The sequence below is a fragment of the Aedes albopictus genome, chromosome 3 (assembly GCF_035046485.1).
Source record: "Aedes albopictus strain Foshan chromosome 3, AalbF5, whole genome shotgun sequence".
In the NCBI taxonomy this organism is placed as follows: Eukaryota; Metazoa; Arthropoda; class Insecta; order Diptera; family Culicidae; genus Aedes; species Aedes albopictus.
In genome coordinates, this window is record NC_085138.1 from 290,860,600 (window position 1) to 290,887,190 (window position 26,591).

At 39.5% G+C, this 26,591-nt stretch overlaps 1 protein-coding gene across 1 annotated transcript in view; it reads right to left on the bottom strand.

The window, feature by feature from the left end:
- The window catches only part of LOC109418769 (adenylate cyclase type 2), a gene marked incomplete at its 5' end in the record, with an annotated part of 84,394 nt that overhangs the window by 49,930 nt on the left and 7,873 nt on the right, over positions 1-26,591 (bottom strand). Inside the window, 4 exon segments of the mRNA XM_062861256.1 lie at positions 7,107-7,239; positions 9,315-9,473; positions 17,104-17,231; positions 18,129-18,671. Of these exon segments, the coding sequence (XP_062717240.1) occupies positions 7,107-7,239; positions 9,315-9,473; positions 17,104-17,231; positions 18,129-18,671 (963 nt within the window).

Genomic DNA, 26,591 nt, shown 5'->3' on the forward strand with positions numbered 1-26,591 from the left:
CGACATCTGGTTGCTTCAGTCGCTCTAGATCGTACCGGGGCGGCCGCCGGTACTGTACATTGTTAATAACGGAGAGTTTTGGGCGCAGTTTAACCATCACCAGATAGTGATCAGAGTCGATATTAGCGCCACGATAGGTCCTGACGTCGATAATGTCGGAGAAGTGCCGTCCATCAATCAGAACGTGGTCGATTTGCGATTCCGTTTGTTGTGGTGATCTCCAGGTGTAACGATACGGGAGGCTGTGCTGGAAGAAGGTGCTACGAATGGCCATGTTCTTGGAGGCGGCGAAATCGATGAGGCGTAGGCCATTTTCGTTCGTCAGCTGGTGGGCGCTGAACTTTCCAATTGTCGGTCTGAATTCCTCCTCCTGGCCTACCTGAGCGTTTAGATCCCCTATGATGATCTTGACGTCGTGGTTTGGGCAGCTGTCGTACTCGCGTTCGAGCTGCGCGTAAAATGCGTCTTTGTCATCATCAGTGCTTCCGGAGTGAGGGCTGTGCACGTTTATTATGCTGATGTTGAAGAATCGGCCCTTGATCCTCAACCTGCACATTCTTTCGTCGATCGGCCACCAACCGATCACGCGCCTCTGCATGTCGCCCATCACTATAAAAGCTGTTCCCAGCTCACGTGTGTTGCCGCAACTCTGGTAGATGGTATGATTACCTCTAAACGTTCGCACCATAGATCCTGTCCAACACACCTCCTGCAGCGCTACGATTCCGAACCCGCGGTCCTTCAGTATATCGGCGAGTATGCGGGTGCTCCCGATGAAGTTGAGAGATCTGCAGTTCCACGTACCGAGCTTCCAATCGCAAGTCCCTTTTCGTCGCTGTGGTCGTCGCCATTGGTATCGGTTCGCATTCTTCTCTTGTTGATTTTCCGGTGCTAGTCTTTTTTACGGCTGGCTCGCAGGGCCTGACACCAACCCACTAACCCAGGGAGCTGGGCTTACCTTCCCGGAAGCTACGGGTTCTGCATTGGCATTTCCTCCAACTACACTGCCGAGAATCGCATATCTGTCCCATTTGCATAGGAAATCCAGCAAAGATGGGACTGATATGCGATTCACGGTAGTACAGTGCTAAATAGCTAGGCTCGAGCGCCAGTCTTCGCCGGGGGTGGTGTTTTTAATGGGCGCCCAGGAGATAATATTTTACCTGAGCTTCCACCCCCACATCATTCAATCATAATATGGGAATAATGAAAAAATATTCGAAGGCACACGGTGAATGGAGCCCCCACGGTGAATGGCGCCTTGACGGTACTAGCGTACATTTCAAAATCGTTAAATAAGCGGGAAGCTTCGAAAAATTTAATTAGGAAAAATCCGGTCAATATTTGAAAATTTGTCTTCATATCTTACAAGGGATCACGCTTCACTTGGTTCGCCCATCTGCTCTGTTCCCTCTACGCCTTCTTGTGACAATTGGGCGATTAGAAATTTCCAACTTTGCTGGGTTGTTGCTCGGCATTCTTGCAACATGCCCCACTAGGGCAGTTCAGGTTTTGAACATGACAAAAATTCAAAGCTCCCACATGTTCATTATAATCCTTGGTGCAAAACTAGAGTCCTGTCAAATTTTCAGCCATTTCGGTGGTGATTTAATGGTGGACCAAAAGCTAAATAGGTTTATATGCGTATTACTATGGAGAATTTTCAAAAAAGGTTCTCCACGCTGTGGACTTGGAGCATCAATACATGGTTGAGTAAGTCTGTGTCTGTGTGTCTTATACAGCGAAGAGTGTTTTGCTAAGTGGTGCCAAAAAACGTCGTTTTTAAGTTGTAAACTTCACTATAATTTTGTTCTGCCGAACTCTGTTCATGCAACAACGTTGTCTGATTACTGTGCTTAAGCTATTCATGCTAATATCCCGGTGCTTATATTAGAAACTGAAGTTCATCGTTCCGATATCACTCCACTTGCTACAAATATCTACGATTGTGTACGTACAAGATGGTTTGCAATAGCTGCAGTATGGCAATAGTGTCTGGTGAAACTGTGATTGCCTGTGAAGGTTTTTGTAAAGGGTCATTCCACGCTAAGTGTGTGAAATTATCAACTGATGAAAAAAATAGTTGCATAAAAAATTCCTTCATCTTTTGGATATGCATCAGCTGCAGTAAAGTGTTGCGTGAAACTCGGTATTCCGATTACATGCAGAACAAGTACAAGTCGATCTCATCCGAAACAAATCGTACTACCGAAGAAGCCCATAGTGCACAACAATTCGCTGCTTGTGAATCAATCGATGTCATTGCCGAAATAAAAACAGAGATCGCTTTTATTCAAAATGCGCTGGCTGTTCTCACTGCTTTTCGTCAAAGTGTATTGGTCGTATTCAACAACGAGCAACCACTTGCGCATTAATCTCCTGCACCGTCAACATCATCTAATTCAACGCATGGATGCTGTGTCGGGAACGGTACGAGAGCATTTCCATGGCTAGTGGAGCGGATCTGGTTGGATGGTTAGAACACTTGACAATCACGCCGAGGACCTGGGATCGAATCCCACTCCCGACAAACTCACAAAATGTGAGTTCTTCCTTCGGAAGGGAAGTAAAGCGTGGGTCTCGAGATGAACTAGCCCAGGGCTAAAAATCTCGTTAATACAGGTAAAAAAAAAAAATCCATGGCTAATAATTACCGCCCGAACAGCAATGAAAGGTTTTGGATGTTCTTCTCACGTGTAAAGAATGATGTAACCGAGGATGAAATTCGCGCTATGGTCACCGAGTGTCTTGAAACTACGAAATCGATTACTGTGCAGAAGCTGGTTTCTACCTGGGTCGACGCAACACAACTTCCATACATTTCATTCAAGGTTGGGATTGATGTCAAGCTTCGCAATCGTGCTATGCTCTCCTCAACGTGGCCAAGCGGAGTTTGGTTTAGAGAGTTTAGAGAAAGGTTGTTAAGGCCGTAAATGTGTTGAATTGCTCGACTAAGATCCTTCGTATAGTTTTGAACATCCCAACCAATTGTATTTCTTTTGTAACCATTACCGCTATGAGTTTGCTTTGATTTATTTATACATCTATGAAGTAAATCTTCCTCCCTTTGGCCACTATTACCACTACCAAGAAATAGTATAGTCTAATTGTGTTCTACTGAAAATGGACATAAACCTCTTTGTAATTAGCTCCCGCATTGTATAAGAATCATATAAAAGTCCAAGTGACAATCAGTACTAGAAGACATTACCAGAAGATACCAGAACCAGTATTAGAAGACATAAGAGTACCATTACAAGAAGACAGTTCGAAATATGTTCCACAGAGAAACAGACATAGTTCAAGTGTACAAGTGTACTAGATACCGTAATAAACCATGAAATACCACCAGTAATCACAGACAAATGGACTAAGTGTTCTAGTGATTTAAAGATGAAGAAACGAACCATCCCAGTGTACCTAAGCCAGACCATTATCTACGAATTTGAGCTTCTGGCATTAACAAAGGTGTTGCACTTGGCAACCTCGAATACGTTAATGCTATATATTGTACATTGTTGTTTGTCATATTGTATTGTTGTGAACGTAATATTGTCTAATGTTTAAATCGTCAGTGAATGTACATCTTGCAAAAAATACATATTTAGAATTAAGAACACAATTCAATTAGATCTTAAAGATCCGTTGGATGTTAATAAACATAAATAAATTCATATGGTCAAAGCCGAATTGTATGCGTGTTACCTTCTTGCACACCTTGCAGGACATCGTGTATGAAGATGCGCATGCGAGTGAGAATTGTGAAAAAATATTTTTTTACCCGATTGTCGAAATAAGTTCCGGTCTTAGGCAACATTCATAATTAAGACCTGAAGAATTCAATTCGGCTTTGACCCTATGACTTCATCCATGTGTTGATGCTCTACAGCGCGGAGAACTTTTTTTTTAAATTCTCCATAGTAATTCCCATATTAACCTATTTTGCTTTTGGGCCACCAATGAATCACCTACCTAGATAAATCGGAAATAACAAATATGCGACAGATATTGCGACATTTGCACCCATTTAGACTCGACCGAAAATCTTTATCATCACAGTCGAATTTCGCACACGACTTCGCACCGGCTGGCATGCACAAGTTCGGTTGAGTTCAAGACAGGGGAGTCGGGTGCACAACAGCTAAACAAAATAAGCTTGATTAGTGTGAAGGAAATGATGATTCAGTGGATTCTCAAATTATCACAGTAGTCTAAACATCAATGAGAAACCCAATAAAACATTTCCGTGTTTTTCGGCTTTTGTCCACTTTTTGTTTACCTTGTCGTGGTAAATCCCACAGTCAACGTTAACAAAAATTTGTTTACACTCATACAAGGTCATCCATTACTTAGGATGAATTATGGAAACAATTTACATCACTTAAAACAAAGTCTTAACAGAGGATAAAAATATGCAAACATGTTACTGCTCAACAGCACAATTGTGCTGGTTCGTTACGAAAGGGATAAGTAAGACTGAGACAGCCAGCCATGATTTTGTCCTGTTCTAGCTCACGCGTTGTCTATAAAAATTTTCGTTCGTGCAATGAAGAATGGTCGACCGCAGAAATAGGGTGTTGGATTGAAGCGTTGTTTGTTTTGTTTCTTTTTTTTTGTATTTTTATGTTGGAAGTGAGCACCCATGAAAAACATATAAAAAACGGTCGCCATAATCCCTTGTTTTCAAATAGGATGAATATGGAAGCGTGAGATTAATGATGGCACATATACCCTAGTGAAAATATCTGACAGTTGAATCAACAAGCTATATTTTCAGCCCACTTCGTTCTTATAATGAAAGTTGTCGTCAAAAAATGTCAAAATCGATTCACCCCTTGTCGTTTCACAGTCAGTGTAAAAAGGTGGATATACAAATGCAACATCAAAAACATGGTGATGTCACACCCTAATGAATTTAAGGGTAATTATTTTTACGATGTGATTCCGAACTCAGACGGATAAAACAGAGATCAACCACATCACCACGTGGAAAACAACGCATTGTTTTTGTTGCTATGCATACATTGACTTATTCTATAAAGAAGAGAATACACCTGATTTTTTTACGATTCGACTTTAGTAGCGCAGTTATAAAATTGACTGTAAATTCCGCACTTTGCAAGGGTGATGAGCCGTTCTTATTCTCCAGTATCCGTACTCAAACAACATCATCGGTATCATAAAAATTGTAACTTGACGCGCACCGGTGGGTTTGATGGTCGATTATGGTTGTTTTAGGAAGAGATAGATAAGTTGTGGTATCAGCAGGTGGGATTTTGTTGATTGGATGGAGGATTAGGCCTGTCCCAGCTTTTCAAAAATGTTCTCTGATTCTCAAGTCCACCCCCGTATTTTGATTGGCATCCTGAAAGAAGTAACTGGTCAAAATTTCAGCCAAATCCATTGAAATTAAGAGGTGCATCAAATCAATATTGTGTTTTTCGACTATTTTCGAACTTCAAAAAATCATAACTACACTAAAACTTGTCAAAACTCAATTCTTTTGGCAGAAACTGAAAGATATATTTGTTTGCTACAAGTTCTCCAAACAACGCATGCCAATAAAGTTTAATCAAACATGTGTAATTATCACATTTGTTATCAGAAATACCTTAAAAAGTTGATTTTTTGATAAATTTTATTCTGGAACACCCTACTATACGTTATATGTTAGATTTTTCAAAACGGCATCATATTTTCTAGTCTTTTGTGGTTATTTGCTTCTTTGACATCAATCCTGTAGGAGTAGAGCAAAAATTATTAAAATTCGTGAAAGCCAAATGTGTCCTAAAAACCAGCTTTTCGGGGGCAATCATGCTTGGGCGCGCACAAATCGCGTCAGCACGCTTGTTTGTTGACACCCGCGATAAGGGGTAGCCAAGGTAAACTGCAAGGAAGCAAAGCTACTACGTTCAGTACAATTTAGCGCCATAGCGGGAATGCCCCTGAAAAGCTAGTTTTTGGGATGAAATTGGCTTTAACGAATTTTAATAATTTTTGCTCAATTCCTACAACATCGATGTCGTAGAAGCAAATAATCACAAAACATTAGGGAATACGATGCCATTTTAAAACACCCAACTTATTACGTATATTAGGATGTTTCAGAACAAAATCTATCAAAAAATCAACCTTTCAAGGTTTTTCTGATTACAAATGTGATAATTACGTATATTTTCTTTAATTCTATTGGAATATGTTGTTCGGAGAACTTGTAGCAAACAAGTATATCTTTCAATTCTTGCCGAAAGAATTAAGTTTTGACAAGTTTTAGTGTACATAGTTATGATTTTTTGAAGTTCGAAAATAGTCGAAAAACACAATATTGATTTGATACACCTCTTAATTTCAATGGATTTGGCTGAAATTACCAGTTACTTCTTTCAGTATGCCAATCAAAATATGGGGGTGGACTTGAGAATCAGAGAACATTTTTGAAAAGCTGGATAGGCCCAATGGGGGATGCTTATACATACTGATGAAAACTGTCATCGATGTTGCTGAACGAAAACAAGTGAAGTGAAAACTTATATCAGAATGCAATGCAAAAAAAACGTACCACAAGGTGAGTGAATTTGCTTTTGACTTCACGTGAATCACATTATACACTACACTCCATTTTTTTTTTCGAGACTTAATAATAATAATAGAATTGGCATATTTCGAATGAGTGTAATCAGTTTTGTACAAAACTGATTACACTAATTTGAAGAGGGTATTCTGCTTAGAGAGTTCGAAAAGTCGGTACAAGATAACAACCTTAATTGGATATAAAACTTATGAAGTAGGAACACTTCCCACAAGGTGTGAAACTGAATTGAAAATCAAACAATCCTTTACCATAAACCCCAGAACGTCTATTTTTCACACTGCAAAGGATTACCCCTAAACAAACACAAACTTTTCTAGCCCACACGTCCAATCAGACAAGCTTCGGGTGTGATAAAGAAGAGACTGTATCCACCTTTTCTGCCTCCCTGAGTACATTCACTCCTTAGCTCACACCCGGCAATGCGGCTCAGATCATACACCCGCACACCGCAGCAGCGAAGCGTAGCAACAACGAGGATAAACCGCAAAAGAGTGGACGGGGTCAATTTACCTACCTTCGGTGGCACGATAAGGTAGGTTTCAATTTTATGATCCGCCAGGTACGACTCGCGGCCGGCTCCTCCTCCCGGTTCCACTTCGAACCGATCGCCCAGATAGTCGAGGGTGGCTTTCGTGATGTGAACTCGTCTAGGTTGAATCAAAGGAGGGGGGGATAGAACGTAAACGAGAGAAATTGTTAGATGCGAATATAATCCTGCATGTGACATAACGAAAATAATGACCGACAATTGTGTGCACTCGTTCGAGACTAAGGAGCATACATACATACTTGACGTAAAGTGTGCGAGGCACTCAGAAATCCAAATTTCATGAAATCATAATTTCTTGAAAAACTTTTTTTTCAGAAGAAACAATAAAATATAAGATTTCAACATTGAGATGACTTATAAACTTAACAACTAGGTATGCACATCATCGAATCAGCACTTAACTACAATCCATTACTTAGATAAATGTTAGTCGGTTTGATTCAAATAAAATTGGAAAAATTTAAAAACAGACCATAACACTGTCATGCCTCCTAATTTTCCCGGCATTTCAATGCATTTCCAGAGGAATTGACCAAACCTATTCTAGAAAAAAATGCAAAATATACTGTTTTTGAAGAATTACTTACTTACTTACTTACTTACTTACTTACTTACTTACTTACTTACTTACTTACTTACTTACTTACTTACTTACTTACTTACTTACTTACTTACTTACTTACTTACTTACTTACTTACTTACTTACTTACTTACTTACTTACTTACTTACTTACTTACTTACTTACTTACTTACTTACTTACTTACTTACTTACTTACTTACTTACTTACTTACTTACTTACTTACTTACTTACTTACTTACTTACTTACTTACTTACTTACTTACTTACTTACTTACTTACTTACTTACTTACTTACTTACTTACTTACTTACTTACTTACTTACTTACTTACTTACTTACTTACTTACTTACTTACTTACTTACTTACTTACTTACTTACTTACTTACTTACTTACTTACTTACTTACTTACTTACTTACTTACTTACTTACTTACTTACTTACTTACTTACTTACTTACTTACTTACTTACTTACTTACTTACTTACTTACTTACTTACTTACTTACTTACTTACTTACTTACTTACTTACTTACTTACTTACTTACTTACTTACTTACTTACTTACTTACTTACTTACTTACTTACTTACTTACTTACTTACTTACTTACTTACTTACTTACTTACTTACTTACTTACTTACTTACTTACTTACTTACTTACTTACTTACTTACTTACTTACTTACTTACTTACTTACTTACTTACTTACTTACTTACTTACTTACTTACTTACTTACTTACTTACTTACTTACTTACTTACTTACTTACTTACTTACTTACTTACTTACTTACTTACTTACTTACTTACTTACTTACTTACTTACTTACTTACTTACTTACTTACTTACTTACTTACTTACTTACTTACTTACTTACTTACTTACTTACTTACTTACTTACTTACTTACTTGCTTACTTTCTTACTTACTTACTTACTTACTTACTTACTTTAATTTTTAATGAAAATGTGCCGAAAAAATGTTCAAGAAATGAACCGAAATAAAAAAAAAATCCAAAGAATTCGTCGAAGTGATTTCCAAAGAAAGTGCAGAAGAAACTAAAAAAAAATGTCTGAGGAATTTCCAAAACAATGAGCGAACATTACTGAAGATTTCACGAATGAATTGTCTAAAGAATTTCCGTAGGAATAACAAAAGGAATTTCAAAGGCATTACTGGGACCCGATATAAACTCATGACCTTCGTAGAGATGATTTGAATAAGGAATTGATATCGTCGGGCGTTCTAGTTCATTCAAGAACTTTCTGGAACATAAATCTTCACGGTTTGAACCGTTACTAATCACTTGATAGTATCATGTATTCTGTTATACTCATAAGTTTCTTAGAGAATTCACCGTTGATCGAGTCATCCAAGAATTTGCAGGAATACAAACCTTCAGACCAACGGGCGGGCATGAACCAGTGGTAACCTAATGTTTCATGCGTGTTGGGGACCTGTTTTAGTAAGCTACTGTAATAACAAATGATGTAAACGAACAAACTTTTTTAAAACAGTCTTGTCACGAGTGCACGTTGTCGGTTTGCGTTCCCAAATGCCATTTACATGCAACGAACGTTACTTACCCGGCAACGCCTCCGCTCTCCATATGGTTCGCCAGGGTGACATCGTCGCTCCACACGTCGAACTGCCACTTGCGCAGCCCCAGCACACCGCACAGGACATTGCCGGTGTGGATGCCGATTCGCATGTCCACGTTGAATCCGGTCGCTTCCCGGACGAATCTGTAACGAAGGACGAAAACAAGAACAACAACAAGGAAAAAGTGAAGCGCATTAAAATGACGATGCATTGCATAATTGAATTCCGGATGCTATTAAAAGTTGTTTTAACGAGCAAAATTTGCGCCGACGGCCGGGAAGGTTCGAGCGTTCGATGTTGCCTTGACTGTTCCATTTGTTTGTGTAAAGGTCCTGTAGTTTGGCAGTTGGGACCGCAAGTTAGAGAGTTGAACTGGAAGCATGCAAACAAGCTGGGCGACTAACTAATGATTGGAAGTAGGAAATTGCCTTTCTGAAGGGACTACAACGAAAGGGCAACCTGAACTCTTTCCATTTGGTTATCAACTCTGTGTCGCATTATTCTCTTTTTTTTGTAGTTCAACTTAGTTATGCTAACAAATTCTAAAGAATTATGGCTGGTCAAAGTTCTATATCTATAGAGTACAAACATTTGATTGGAGTTTGAGTTTTCCTGGAGCTTGCTCAGCCAGGTCATGATGGTTTCAAGGTTTCGAAGAATAGCTGACGAGTCTATCAAATTATTGTTGATAATGCTGTATTTAGTTTGATTTTTTTTAAGAGGATTTTTTCAATATCGTGCAAGCCGACCCGAGCAGAAAGGAATAACAACAGCATAATAAAATGTGTTATTTTGACGAAATAACTGAATAATATAATAAGTTATTTTCATGTGATTAACATAACAAATTATGTTATAAACTTGGCTGTCATAAGCGGCAAAATAACAAAAATTATAACAAAAAAATGTTCCTGGAAGACCAGTTTAATAACATGTTTTGTTAGTTTCGATAACATTATAATACAGTGATAGACATTCGTTTAGCCGGGACCAAAACAAAATTCAAAATAGTGTCAGAAAACTCAAACAAAAGATTTTATGATAAAACTTTTTTATCGTAGCGTCAGTATATCCAGTACTTACACATACACTGAAACAAAAACGAGGGTAAAAACCCTTCAAATGTCATTTTTTGCCTAGACATTCGTTTAGCCGAGGTAAATGAAAAATTGGTTTTCAATAGTTTTTTTTTGCAATTTCGTGAGTACCTTCAAGGCGCCATTCACCGTGGGGACTACAAGATTAGTTATAAGGTTCGTTTACGGGAAAGAAGTAGTGAGTGGAGTTAAGGAGATATGGGGGGAGGGTAGCGTGGATGAAATCCAGCGTCATTTCCAACTGAAATTGAGATAAGCAACCATCCTTCCATCATTCAATAATTGAATTTTGATGTCAGCTCCAGCATTGATGACGTCAAACCCGACATCAACCTATCATTCATCTGTTTTTATTTTGGTCACCAAACCCAACATAGACCCAACAGTTGTTCGATGTAGGCCCAACAATGGCCCAACATACGATAAAAAATGACTCAACTTTGACCCGACATTCAATAATTTTTCAGTCTGGCGGAATTTTGCAGGGTTTTTTATGTTTCGTGCCCAGCTAGTCATTTGAATGACAATTCTGATTTATAAGACCCTCCAAAACCCCCGAAAACGCCCTTGAAGCCGCTCTCCCCTTGAAACCCATCCCCTCCTGAAACTCCTTGATAGCCATCTGAAACTCCCTCCACATGACTCAAACATGACCTCCTTCAAATCTCCTAGTAACTCTCCCTTCTTAAACTTCTTTGCAACATTATACTCCGTTTAAGTAATAAACTGAATCCATTTAGGTAATGAATCCATTTAGGTAAAAATTATATTTAGGCAGTCCCGACTCGTTACCTAAATAGAGGTTTTGGTGTAATCACCAACAGGGTTTCTACTTATAGGGAGGCTGTTCGATCTGTTCAGCAGAGTGTTCACATTAATGTCATCCTTCTTTAGGGGTTATATATGTTGAGGTCGAGAACAAAATCGATTTTTTGATCCTTTGTTTTTTAATTGGGTTCTTAAGAATGCTATGTCAAATTCTCATAGAGATCCAAGCAGTACAAGCAAAGATATAGCGTTTTGCACCTCGCTCCCATACGGGCGCGTAGTGCATACGTACCTACTTGAAACTTTAAACGCGATTATCTCGGAATTATGTTCTTTTCAAAAACGTCGACTACGATTGCGGAAACAGTTCTCAACCGATTTCATCCAATTTTTTTTTGGTGATTGCTATTCATGTGTCGTGTTCTTGGACGATCAACATTAAAAAAAAAATCATTTCAGTGTTATGATTGTTTTCATAGATTTTTTTTTGCATGAAAAAAGTGATTTTTTTTAAAATCGTACCCGTTTGAAAATTCAAAGCATTTTTTAATATTCTGATCGTTCAAGGACACTACAAGGTCCTCTAGTAACCGTTTTCTTCTTGGTTTGTGCTTTCAGTTGAGCCGTTAGACTGTAATCATAGTCACGGCAAACCAATTTGAAGAAAACACGTTTGACAGAAATTTTATAACTTTGGTAATTAATACTATTTTTGCATGTTGTCAAGCTGATGTTACACATTAAATATTGTACTATGTATGACGTAAAACAAGAATTTGAAAAATATGGGTCCATACTTTTACAAAAGTTCAAACTTGTCCTTATTTTCATGCAACTCAACCACTTCAAACCACTTTAAACGAGTAAATGCACCGCAGTATGTTTTCTTCCTTATTTTTATATTTTATGAGAAAAGTAATATAAGAATGAAAATCATTTTTTAAAAAGTGTGACTATATCGTAGTAGACGATATTGTGATGTTATATTGCGACGAACTTTACTTATTCGCAAAAGCGTGCGAGCGAACTCGTAAAGTGCCAATTGAATTCGCACAATTGCGTACTGCGATGATTATACGCCGTCGCTCGGTACTTTTCTTACTATGTTAGTTTAACTCGCATAGGTGTACGACTAAAATCGCATAAAAGTTTAAATAAACTCGTCAAGGGTACATGCAAACTCGCATAAGCTAGAATCGTTTATGTTGACATAATGCGATTATATGATTACAATGAAAGAGGTGTGGTTGCACTGTAAGTGCAGTGCCAAAAAGTGACAAAGTGAACAGTCATCATTAAGGTTGCAAAGCAAGTCACAAAGTCATAGTTTTGTAATGTTGGCCTGATAAGCTGACGTTAGCCAAAGAACTTTAGTGAAAACTGTGCGGGAAATCACGCTTCGTTGTTTTTACCTCCAAATACGCACAGCACTGGTAAACTAAGTACATTGCAGCAAACACTGAGGTGAGTTAAACTGTCATGATAATCAATCAGTCTGTTTAATAAGTATTGTTTGGTGTAAAGTGTGAAGTGTGGCTCGACAATCAAAAGGTTCATTAGTCCGATACTGATTACATTTTTTTAAATATATTTTTTTATCTCTATTAACAAGATTTTTAGCCCAAGGTTTACTTCCCTTCCGAAGGAAGAACCCACATTTTGTGAGTTTGTCGGGAGTGGGATTCGATCCCAGGTCCTCGGCGTGATAGTCAAGTTTTCTAACCATCACATCAGGTCCGCTCCACTTTTTTAATATTATTAAGTCGCATAAGATGCCATATTACGTCGCAATAGTGCACATCGTGTATCGCATAAGATATCGCTTCAAGTCATTTAGCGTTATTATTGTTCCGTCAATGCACGTATAGCACCTCCACTTTTGTACTTATAAGGAGCTTTTGCTGAAACTTATGCGTTGTAACTTTACCGCATAAAAGTACGTATGGCATGAATATACGTGCGAATTGGTTGCCTGGGTAATAAAACTGTAATCTAATAAAAACTAGCTGTATTCGGCAAACTTTGTCCTGCCTACACTAAAACGTCTTATGATGCAAAATATTTTTTAATCACTTCCAATTTACGCACATTTTTTATGCTCTGCATAAAAAGATTTAAGAGGAGTTTTAAGGACTCCTAGGAAGTCTCAGGAAGATACTTCGTGGTCTTAAGAGATATCAGGAGGTTTCAGGGGTATTCCAGGGGGTCATAGCAACTGTTCGGGGGAGTCTCAGAGGCGTTTCAAAGTGAATCCGTGGGGCTTTAGGGAGTACCAGGGGTCTCAAGGACGTCTAGGGCATTCCAGGAAGTTTTAGTTTTGTCAGAGGTGTTCCAGAGGGTATCAGGGGAGTTCCCAAGCAACACCTGCAACATCATCCAAAATGTTGCTTTCTATGCTTTGGTCTAAAAGAGTTGCAATAGAAGCACACGCAACTTCAATCTTGTCAGTTGAGTTGCATTTAAACTCCGATTATCGTTAAGTTGCAGCTTTGTTTCATAGGAATTACAAAAAAACATCGTATTTGACATCGATTTATGGAGGCGGAGCTAACATATTCCTCACAAGTGACAATACAGTCAGCTTGCATTAAATGTGCTATGTAACACACATGAAACATCTTACTGTGGTTTGTTTGTTCAGATTAGGTTCCAAATGTGGTACGAAAAACTTGCGCGTCTTTTCATTTTGACAGCTTTCTAACTTGTGACAAAGAAGATACAATGAAGTAAGGCGTATCTTCAGCACCTTTTATGGTGCGTTGAGCCGCCATTCTCTCATAGAGCTTCTGGTGTAGTATGTAAGATGAGTGGTTAATACTCCTGGTGTCCATGGTTCGAGTCTGGACATTTTTTTTTCTTTTTTTCATCAATCCCCCTAGCTCAAGTTGCATAACGATTTTAAATTTGCACTTTTTGCGTTTCAAAGGAGAAGCAATTATGTTCTGTTGTCCTTAATACAAACAGTGAATAAATTGCACTGATGTTGCTGGTACTGGCTTTGAAACAAGTCGTGTTGCTTGGGTTTTATGGTGTCTGAGCGATGTTTCAGAGAGTTCTGAGGGCTCCCAGGGGTTCTATGAGGGTACTACAAGGTCTTAAGGGCTTCCAAAAGGTTTCAAAAGTGTCCCAGGGGTGAGTGTAGAATTAGTATAAGTTAAAATACACAATAAAAAAAATAAAAAAAGTGTCCATGGGGGTCTCAGATGCATGCCACGCTGGAACTGCGCACATTTACGCTCATCTTTCACTGAACTTCTCAGTTTTATTTACGTTTCAAATGAGAAAGAGAAAAAAACGCACAATAAAATGTACATAATTGCTTTCACGCAGAGTTTGTGTACGAGTGATTAGAGTGCTGCGTGAGAGCAGTGAGAGCAAAAATGTGTGGTAAGTCAAGTGATTGGCCACTCGGATTGGTATTACCGAAAATTTGCGCTTTGAGTGAGTCAAGGACTTGTTTTTTGTTTACCATTTGATGTGATATTTTGTCACTAGGCGGGCTAGTTACAAATTTGCAATAGCTTGTAAGTGATTGAAATTTCAAAAAATGAGTTCAACAAGCTGTAACTTATTTTCCCTGTACTTATATTGCTTAAGTCAAGTAATAATCAGAGACTAATATATTAGTCACGCATGATCAAGACTTGATTTAACTCGGTTCTTAGGGTTAAGATATAGTAGATTCATAAACGGCAGTGATATTTTAAGTATTTTTTACTAGAAACACACTAGCTTCCGGTAGAGTTAACAAATCAAGCTCAAATTTGTACTATTCATAGTGTACTAGTTGAGGAACAAAAATTAAGAATTTTTGGTACACTATATAAAAAGTTACACCTTGTTGAAAAAAATTTAGCATACTTTTGAAAATTTGCAACCATCGCCGCGGAGTTGCAGAAACTTGAACCAAACGGTAATTCAACGGAAAGCCCTTGATCTTCCAAACAATTTTAACGAAGACATCATCTTTCTAAAATATCAGGATGCTGAGATACGTGAAATTTAAAATTTGTTTGCTCTCTAGCGCCACCTAGTGGTGAAATTTCGAATCATTCGGCCCTAAATCTGTAAACCCTTGACCAGCTGAACAACTTTGCCGAAGGCACCAACTGTCTACGTAGTCAGGATCCTGAGATATATAGGATGGAACTTTCGTCAGTGTTGCATCTGCTTATCTAAGATGACACATAAATCACAGACAAACAGAAGTCACACCAACAATATTGCAATCTCATATATGATTCAGGGGGTACCACGAGGTTTCAGGGCTGTAAGGGCGTTTCAGGGGTTCTCAGAGGGTTTCAAGGGGCTCTAGTACGGCTCATGGGCGCTTCAGGTAGTCTTTTAGGGGTTCCTAGTGGTCTCAGGAGTGATTTTGGGGAGTCACGGGAGCGTTTCAGGAGTTCCAGCGAACTTTAGAGGGGTACGTGGAGGCCCCGGTATTTAAGGGTGACTCAGAGGGTACCAGGAGGTTTCAGGGGTGTTTCAGGGGAATGCATGGGATACCAGGAGGCATGTCAATTCTTGGGGTTGCACTAATGTAAGAACCTTACCAAACACTAATAAGACGCGATGCGAGACAGGACACAACACTTGCTCTTCTTACAACGTTTTTTTTCGCTTTCTCCCAGTCTGCAGTATGTCCTAGTGTCGTAGTGTGCATTGTCACACTTCATTCGCAGGATTTTTCATATTCTACCGCGTTCTTTTGTTCCCGTAGACGTGTTTTGAACCTACGGCATGTTTGCCCAATGTATACGGCGAGTCGGTTTCGGCACGGTGTCTGGTAAATTCTGGATTTTTCGTTTGTCGTAAGCATAAATTAGTGTTGTGTCCTGTCTCGCGTCGCGTCTTATTAGTGATACCAGGAGCCTTTAAGGGCTTTTCAAGGGTGTTTCTCAGGAAGTTTCAAGAGGCTCCAGGACGGCTCATGGGCGTTTTAAGACGTCTCAGGAGGCTTCCAGGGGTTCTCTGGACAACTTTCGGAGTCTCAGGGTCGCTTCAGAGAGTCCCAGGAGGTTTTTGGAGTAACACGGAGGTCTCAGAGGAGTATCAGGGGTTTTCAGGGGGTATTAGTAGGCCCTAGAGGCGTATAAGGAAGTCTCTGCGGGTTTAAGCGAGGCTCTGGGGGACTCCAAGGGAGTCTCAAAGTTGGTTTAAGGAGACTCAGGAGGATTGAGAGAAACTCCAGGTGGTTTCAGGAGCGCTTCAGGGGGACTCAGGAGGTTTCATGGTAGTTCCAGAGAAGTTTTAAGTGATCACAGGGCATTTGAAGGGTGTTCCAGGGGTCTCAATGGGTTTTTAGGGAGGTTTTAGGGGCCTCAAGGGCACTTAGAGGATTTTCATGGGGTTTTAGGAGCAGCCTTGGACCTACCTGGACTCCCCTTGAAACGACCCCTCAAACCTCTCAAAACGTCTCTAAAAGGGCTTTAATCAAGAGTTATGCAATTTCAGGGTGGGTAATGTCGAATGACCCTCGCTCCAATCCTCACTTCGAAAGACAAACACATTCCCTATAAATGCTTAGAAGTTGAAAAATAGTGCATCATGAAAATTTCTGATAAACACTAATAACAAACAGTTCTAATATAATTAGTTTTTGCCCAAATTTGAACTATTTAGAGCAGTTAATCAACTCACAGGAAAAGTTTGAGAGCTTGTGGTTCATTTTACAAAAAATACCAGTTTGTTGGTCACTTTTTGAACCTTTTGTCTATTCTTGTATCTACGATCTATGCTTATGAAAAAAGTTCCATAAAAATTGAGATTCTTCGGCCCCAGCTCGTACGATGAAAAAGAAAATACCCTTACAGAGCGAAGACCACATAATTTCCATTCATAAAATAATATATTTAGATATAGGATTCGTAAACTTTCAGTCAAGTTCCACTGGATAAATTTCACTTACCGTATTGCTTCAATCATTTGCAGCCCCATGTTGACACAGTTGGCCGCGTGCTGGGGCCTGGAGACCGGCAATCCGGACACACAGTAGTAGCAATCACCGAGAATTTTTATTCGCAAACACTGATTCTCCTTGGGGCGGTGGATTTGTAGAGTTGATCACACGAAATTCACGACGCGATGACACCGGGAACGAAAGAAAATGAGGAAGAGAGGAAAAATCAGATTCTGATGAGAAATGAGAATCTTTAGTTGGGTGTGCCAGCGCAGTACATGTCGTCCGACGGACCGGATGTCGTTGACAGAGAGATCTTCTGGGGGCAATCAAATAAATAGAATAAATAAAAAACCATCAACACTGTTTGGGGCGGTAGCAATTTGTGACGAACCACTAGCACCAGCTTGAGCGGTGTGATTGGGTTAGATTTGATTAACGACAAATTGGACCGATGTGGAGCAGGTGATTATGCAGTTTTCGCCTGGGAATATTTAATCAGTCGGGTAAACTGATTGGATTTCGAGAATTTCAAATATTTCGGAGGTAACGAACTATTAATCAAAGATAATCACATAATCCTCTCACGTTGTGGCACATGTAATTAAAACGAAATTAAATTTTCAAACTTCCGTATCCTGATAGCTACAGATTAGTCGCATGGTTGCTGAAGCCATTGTTCGCCAAGTAGGTAGCAGAGGAGTTTCCAACATCCCACAAAATCATCTGATGACATGCATGATGGCAGCAAATTAACAAACGACCCTCCAAGGAAGGCATCTCCTCTCATGTGCTGTGTGCCATATGCGAGGAATAGGTACAGTAGCGCTCAAATGTCAGTTGAAAAATGGTTTCACGTTTTCTTGTTAAAATTTTGAAGATTAATGTTTATGTTTTCTCTTTGCAGCCCCGTCTTTTGTTGTAAAAAAATGAATTAAAATGATGAAACAATTTTACTGCCAGCAATACATCAAATTCATTTGTTCCCATACCGGTTGAACGCTACTGTCCCCCTACACACATATTGTACTTACTTGAGCGATTTGATCAAACCGTCCAAACAGCTCGTTGAGTGTCTTCACCAAATCGGATGCCGTCAGTTGCTCCGAGAGGGGCGTGAAGTTCACAATGTCGGCATACAGGATGGACACGTTGTTATGCCGTTGGACGTGCATTTCGTGGAACCTGGTCTGGCTCTGGCCACCGGCTGTCTGACAGGCGTCGGCCATTTTCAACATAATGCTGCGTTTCACCTCGGCTGCAATGTAGGCCGGTATCACACTGAGCAGCAGTTGCTCTTGCTGTTCTCGTTCGCATTCCAAGCGGACCCTTTGCTCGATTCCGATACGGGTCCCGTCGACGGCATCGATGTGCGCTGCATCGGACATGATGCGGTAGTACAGGCCGGAGATGGACGCCGACGCCAGGAATATCATCTCCGCTACCAGTTGCGGGAAAAAGTAGGCCGGCAGGTCGTGCACTCCAGACCAAAGGCGACATCCTATGTGCACTAGACATAGAATCACCGCTAGCACGACGGAAACGGGCCAGGAGATGGGCAGCATCGTGTGGACACCCTGCCGAGACAGAATGGAGAGAAATTTGAATAGACGACAAACCAGATAATGGAAGGAAATTTAGAAGATGATTGCACGTAAATTGCACTGGTCACTGGAACGATGTTCTGGGTCTGGGAGCTGCGAGCTTCCGATGAAGTGCTTGACACTACCCGGGTAGAGGCTAATGGCAAACAAAGGACAAAATAATAACTGGTTTTGTCATCATATCTCGTTTTGCCATTCTTCTGTTATTATGAAAAACTTAAAATGGCTAATCAATAGCAAAATATACAATCATAGCAAATCTTGTCATTGATATGTTATTCATGAATAATGCTAAATAACACATCAATAACAAAAATTACAATCATTGTAAAACTAGCAATTTAGCACCTTTTATAATGAATTGTATAAAATATCAAAACAATAACATAATTTACATTCCTAGCTAAATTTACCATTATTTTGATATTGTGAGAAATTATTTATAAACATTAGGCACCATGACATATTTTACTCTTAATATACCATTAACTATTATATTGTATATTTCAAGCATAACGGTGGCTACGTTCATCAAAGTGAATTTGATTTTTAGGTTCGTTTCGTTTTGAGTTTTTAATTTCCACAAAATAAAACTGTTTTTACATTGATTGATGAACTTAAATTTTATTGAAGAAAAAAAATAGCTCATTTTACCTTTCTTTTGCTACTTTGAAATAATAACTGAATCTACCATTATTTTAAAATTGAATTTGAACAACTAAACCTACCATTATTTTGATCGCCACATAAACAGCTAAATTTGTTCTTATTCTGTTATCAATATCTCAAGAATGTCATATTTTGTTATTCACCGATAATAGTTAATTTGGGTCTTATTTTGTTATCAATATCTCAATAATAACTTATTTTGTTCTTCAATTTAATCCGCATGCTTTACCATTACTTTGTTATTACAATGGCAAAATAAGTTATTTTTATGTTTTTCTGCTACCAAAATTTTGTTATTATTTTTGTTATTTTAACTCTTATTTCAAACAAACAAATAACACATTTTGCCATTCTAACATTCTGTTTTAATGGTAAAATTTGCCATTCTTTTGCCATTAAGCTCTACCCGGGTATGGCGATAAGTGTACCATTGAAAACAAGTATATACACAGATGGTAGAGATGCCTGTTGTAAATTTAGTTAGTCAGTATTTTATTTACTTTGTGTCTAATGGAAAAGTTTATTATTTTTCATTAGGTTTTAATTTTAGATGTTCAGGGTCTTTAAGGATTCGCCCAAGATCTTGTACCAGAATTTTGCTTGCTATGAAAGTACATACGTTTCGAGAATGATGCCGTATTCAACAAAGTTCTTCAGCAAGCTAAAAACTGTCTGATAGTTGAGTCTTTGATTCATGATTTATTCGCTAGGTTATTCGCTACACCGTCTTTGACCCCCTGCAGACAAATTTTGCCACCACACAATATTTCTCCGTTTTTTCTTCCGGGAATGTCTCCGGCAATTTCTACAGGAGGAACTCTTCCGGGATTTTTTCCAGGAATTTCTCCGGATATTTCTCTAGGAATTCCTCTGGAAATGTCTTCGGGAATTCTTCCGGAAGTTTTTCCAAGATTTCCTCTAGGACCCACATCAGCAACTCCTGCGGAGATTTCCTTCGGAAATTCCTTCGGTAATATCCTCAGGAATTCTTCTGAGAATTTCTCCAGGAGTTCTCCGGAAATTCCTCCAGATTTCCTCAGAGAATTTCTCCATGAGTTCCTCCGGGAATTATCTATGAATTGCTTCGGGAATTTCCTCAGGAATTCTTTCAAGAATTTCCCCAGGCTGGATTTCTCCGGGATTTTTTCTGGGAGTTCCTCCAGGAATATCTCCAGGAATGTCTCTGGGAATTCCTTCAGGAAATCCGCCAGGAATTGTTTCGGTAATTTCTTTAAGAAATTGTACGGGAAAACCTGCAGAAATTCTTCCAGGAATTCATTCGGGAATTTCCCCAGAAATTCCTTTGAAAATTTCTTCAGGAAAACTTCCGCTTTTTTTTCTTCAGGAAGTCTTCCTTCAGGAAGTCTTCCATGACTTTTTTTTCAGAAAACCCTCTGAGAATCTCTCCAAGGATTCCTCTGGGAATTTCTTCAGGAATTTCTCCTGGAATTCCTAGAGAAATATCCTTCTCAATGGGATTCTCAGAGAAATACTTGGTGAAATTCCCTGAAGTTTTCCTGGGAAAATCCCGATGATTTCCTTTAAAAATTCCCGGAGGAATTTCAGAAGAATCCCCGGAGGAATCCTTGAAAGAATTCCTGGAGGATTTTCTGGAAGATTTTCAGAAGAAATTCTCAAAACAATTCCTGGAGGATTTCCTGGAGAAATTCCAGGAGGCATTCTCGGAGGAATTCCTGGAGAAATTCCCGAAGGAATTCCTGGAGAAATTCCCGAAGGAATTACAGGATAAATTCCCGGATGTAAAGGAAATCTTAGAGGAACTTCGGGAGAAATTCTCGAGGGTTTTGTGAGTAAAAAAAATCACGGAAGACTTCCTGAAGAGATTCCTGGAGAAATTCCCAGAGGATTCTCTTGAAAAAAAAAAACAGTTTTCCTTAGAAAATTCCCGGATATATTCCTGGAGAAATCCCTGGAAAAATTCCCGGAGAAATTCCTAGAGAAATTCTTGGTGGAATTCCTATAGAACATCCCGGAGGAATTCCTGAAGAAATTTCCGGAGAAGTTCATGGAGAAATTCCCGGAGAAACTCATGTACGAATTCCTGGGGAAATTCTCAGTGAAATTCCCGGAGAAAAACTTGGAAAAAAGTCCGAAGGAATTCCTGGAAAAATTCCCAGATGAATTCCTTCAGAAATTATCGAAGGAATTCCTAAAGGAGTTCCTGATGGGAGTCCCAGATTAAATCCTGGGGAAATTTCCGGAGGAATCCCCGGAGGAATTCCTGGAGGATTTCCTAAAGGATTTCCCGGAGGAACTTCTGGAGAATGTCCTAGAAGAATTCCCGGAAGATTTTGTTATAAATATTTGTTACATTAATAAGACAATATATTTGTTATAAATATTTGTTACATTAATAAGACAGAATAATTGTTTAATGTGTTCAAAGTTTAATATTCGTGCGTTCTTTGTGTTACATGTTGAATTTTAACTTGTAAATATTCCCCTAGTATTAATTAACATTTATAGGGATCTGGCAGAATAGAGGCCCATGAATTGCAATCCTATTTCGATTGCCAACACTTAGGCCATTTCGGGCCGCGATTAATTACTAGAGACGTAAACCTTTCCCTTGCACAAACTTCAAGTCATAGAGCTCTAGTATCGAAACCCGAAACGGGATGCCCGATTAGGATTAGTTTTCCTAGACAAATACAAGCTATGAACACAGTTACAAATGCGGTGAACTAAAAGGCAAACTGCCAAATAAAATACAATTCCAGGATGACTGATGTACCCAAACCAATAAATGAAACCTCGTCATCCTGTGATCGGAAGAAATTATCCATCTGGATAACAGGGCACATAGGGTAATTTTCCAATTGTTGCACGGCTAAAAACTCGCCTATTGTTGCACACTCCATGCTTTTCTTATGGGGTGTGCAATAATTGGCGAATTTTTAGCCGTGCAACAATTGGCGATTTACCCTATATGTTTTGTGTCGTGTTGAGTCAATTTGTAAGTGGAATTCTTGGATAAATTCCCGGTGGAATTCCCGGAGAAATTCCTGGAAAAATTCCCGTAAGAGTTCCTGTAGAAATTCCCAGAAGAAAAAACGAAGCAAAAGAAGCAATATTGTAGGGCGATAAAATTTGTCTGCAGGGGGTCAAAGACGGTGTCAAAGTATTGCCTCTTGTACCACCGTACTCGACCGTCTACTATCCTGCCAAATGGCTCTTAGTTTGCTGAACAAATATGCTGAAAATGGAATACTTCTGGTTCATCAGGGTGTTCATATAAATATTTTCTTAATACTAGACGGAACCTATCGAATAATATCAGAACCAAGGACGCCAGATACGTCCTACTTCCTCCTAACTTTCGGAACAATTTTCCGATTTTTGAGATAACATTGTTTGAATGTTTTGATTGCTGGTGTCACCTGCCATTGCCGGATAGATTTAAACCTGCCGAACAATTTTACAGAAAACGCTATGCTTTTAGCTTATTACAGTAATGAAATATACGAAATAATTGTGTTTTAATAACACAAGGTGCCACCTACCGAATAAATTACGAATCAAAGACTCAACTATCAGACAGTTTTTAGATTGCTTAACAACTTTGTTGAAGACGGCATCATTCTATCTTATCAGGATTCTGAGATATAGAAGTTTGAAGATTTTTTACTCTGGCGTAACCTAGCGGACGATTCTCGAACTAAAGACGCCATTGTCAGATAGCCTGCTGATAAACTTTGCTGAAAATGGCATGCTTGTACCTCATTAGGATTTCGAGATAAACGTGTTTGATTTTTTCAGACACAATGTGCCACCTAGTGGATAAATCCCAAACCAAAGACTTCACTATCAGATAGTTTTGAGCTTGCTGAAAAATTTTGCCGAAGACAGTATCATTATATCTTCTATTAGTTGCCAGTTAGTTCTTAACCTGCTGAACAAATTCGCCGAAGACTTCTACCTCATCGGGATCTTGAGGTATACGTTGCGCAAAGTATGTGACCAATTTTGGTACCCCAAGACAATCCGGAATTACTCCGGAACCATGTGGACCAGGCACCCATGTCCCCGGCATCATAAACTAGAAGAGTTTTTCGGGAAGTTAATGAATAAGGAATGTATCGGAAAACATTGACAACAGCCTTAAAAATAATCTATTCGAAACAAACATAACTTTATTTTTGGAGATGCTAAATAAATCTTAAAAAAAGAATAGTTGATCTGATTTTCAAAAAATAATCACTTAACTTGGACTTTTATCTCAAAGATTACACATATGTTTTTGAAATTTTGTACACCTCCTAAAAATTTGAAGTTGCGATAACTGTGGGAAAATATTCAATTGTTTCTCTTACTTTTGCGCAAATTTATTCTTTTCAAGAATTCTTATGATAAAGGGAAATTATTATTTTCAAGAAATATTTCCTCCGATTTTTTGCGCAATTCTTAAAAATGAAAAAAGGCCATTTTTTGCGGAACTTTTTTTATACGTCTTCAAATAACGATTACTCAAATAAAAATACATGAATTGGAAAATCTGCATTTTTTTTCCATTGAGCATGTATTTTAATTTATTGAAGAGGTAGTTTTACCACGGAACAGAATTTTAAAACCTCTGAAGACATTTAAAACAGAGCGTCAAAGTTTGACCAAAAAGTAGGTGCTTTTTTGCGATAGACCATTTTCTAAATCTTGAGGGTTTTCCAATCCAAAATAAAAAATTTTAAAGTCGGTATTGAGTGATATGTTATGTGTACATAACTGCTAGTAATAATTATTATTTTCCAGATTTTTCTCCTTACAAATTTTTCTCGCTACAAATTATTGAAATGTGAAAAAATAATAAAAATAGCACTTTCTACATATTGCTATTTTGTGTGGTGTACTCATTGAACAATATTTTCAATAATATTAAACAAATTTCTTTAAGCGGTTCTTAACTTAACTACCTATATAGTGAAAATTTGATACAAGAACATTCAAGATAAAGCATTTTGAACATTTATAGTTAATTTTCAATACACTACTTATTTTTATTGAAATCGCAAATTGTGTGTTTACAACTTCCGCAAAGTTGTAGAAAATAGCATTGCAATAAAAATTTCCGGACAAACTTTTATTCAATCTGCTCAATTTCTAGAGATATTCAAATCAGCTCGTATGTTATTACTATTTGGGGGTGGAAGCTCAGGTAAAATATTATTTCCTGGGCGTCCATTATAAACACCACCCCCGGCGAAGACTAGCGCTTGAGCCTAGCTATTTAGAACTGTAGTTGGAGGAAATGCTAATGCAGAACCCGTAGCTTCCGGGAAGGTTGGCCCAGTTCCCTGGGTTAGTGGGTTGGTGCCAGGCCCTGCGAGCCAGCCGTAAAAAGACAAGCACCGGAAAATCAACAAGAGAAGAATGCGAACCGATACCAATGGCGACGACCACAGCGACGAAAAGGGACTTGCGATTAGAAGCTCGGTACGTGGAACTGCAGATCTCAGATCTCTCAACTTCATCGGGAGCACCCGCATTACTCGCCGATATACTGAAGGACTGCGGGTTCGGAATCGTAGCGCTGCAGGAGATGTGTTGGACAGGATCTATGGTGTGAACGTTTGCAGGTATTCATACCATCTACCAGAGTTGCGGCAACACACGTGAGCTGGGCCGATCGACGAAAGAATGTGCAGGTTGAGAATTAAAGGCCGATTCTTCAACATCAGCATAATAAACGTGCGCAGCCCTCACTCCGGAAGCACTGATGATGACAAAGACGCATTTTACGCGCAGCTCGATCGCGAGTACGACCGCTGCCCAAACCGCGACGTCAAGATTATAATATTAGACTTAAACGCTCAGGTATGCCAGGAGGAGGAATTCAGACCGACGATTGGAAAGTTCAGCGGTCACCAGCTGACGAAGGAAAATGGCTTACGCCTCATCGATTCCGCCGCCTCAAAGAACATGCCCATTCGTAGCACCTTTTTCTAACACAGACTCCCGTATCGTTAAATCTGGAGATTACCACAACAAACGTAAACGCAAATTGACCACGTTCTGATTTATCGACGTCAGGAGCTATCGTAGCGCAAATATCGACTCTGATCACTACATGGTGATGGTTACACTGCGTTCAAAACTCTCCGTGTAACAATGTACGATACCGGCGGCCGCCCCGGTACGATCTAGAGCGACTGGGGTAACCGGATGTCGCCACCGCATACGTGTAGAACCTCGAGGCAGTGTTACCGGACGAGGGTGTGCTCGATGTGGCCCCTCTAGAGGACTGCTGGAGTACAGTCAAAGCAGCCATCAACAACGCAGCCGATTGGTTCGACGAGGAGTGCAAAGCGATTCTGGAGGAGAAGGACGCAGCGTGGGCGGTAATGCTGCAGCATGGAACCCGACAGAATGTGGAGCGATACAGACAGAAACGGAAGCAGCAGACCTGTCTCTTTCGGGAGAAAAAGCGTCGCCTGGAAGAAGCGGTGTGCGAAGAAATGGAACTGCTGTACCGTTCACAAGAATCACGTAAGTTCTACCAGAAGCTCAACGCATCCCGCAAAGGCTTCGTGCCGCGAGCCGAAATATGCAGGGATAAGGACGGGTGCCTCCTGACGGACAAACGTGAGGTGATCGAGAGGTGGAAGTAGCACATCGACGAGCACCTGAATGGCGAAGAGAATGTAGGCACGGAGGATCAAGGCAGCGGAGAAAATGACTATGTTGGTGCAGCAGAGGACGGGAACGAACCAACTCCCACGCTAAGGGAAGTCAAGGATGCAATGCACCAGCTCAAAAACAACAAAGCGGCTGGTAAGGACGGTATCGCAGCAGAACTCACAAAGATGGTCCCGGAAAAGTTGACCACCTGTCTGCACCGGTTAGTAGTCAAGATCTAGGGAAGCGAACAGCTACCGGAGGAGTGGAGGGAAGGGATAATCTGTCCCATCCACAAGATAGGCGACAAGTTAATGTGTGTGAACTTTCGAGTGATCACCATTTTGAATGCCGCCTACAAAGTGCTATCCCAGATCATCTTCCGTCGTCTTTCACCTAAAGCAAATGAGTTCGTGGGAAGTTACCAAGCCAGATTCATCGACGGTCGGTCGACAACGGACCAGATCTTCACCGTATGGCAAATCCTCCAGAAATGCCGTGAATAACAGGTCCCAACGCACCACCTGTTCATCAACTTCAAGGCGGCATACGACAGTATCGACCGCACAGAGCTATGGAAAATCATGGACGAGA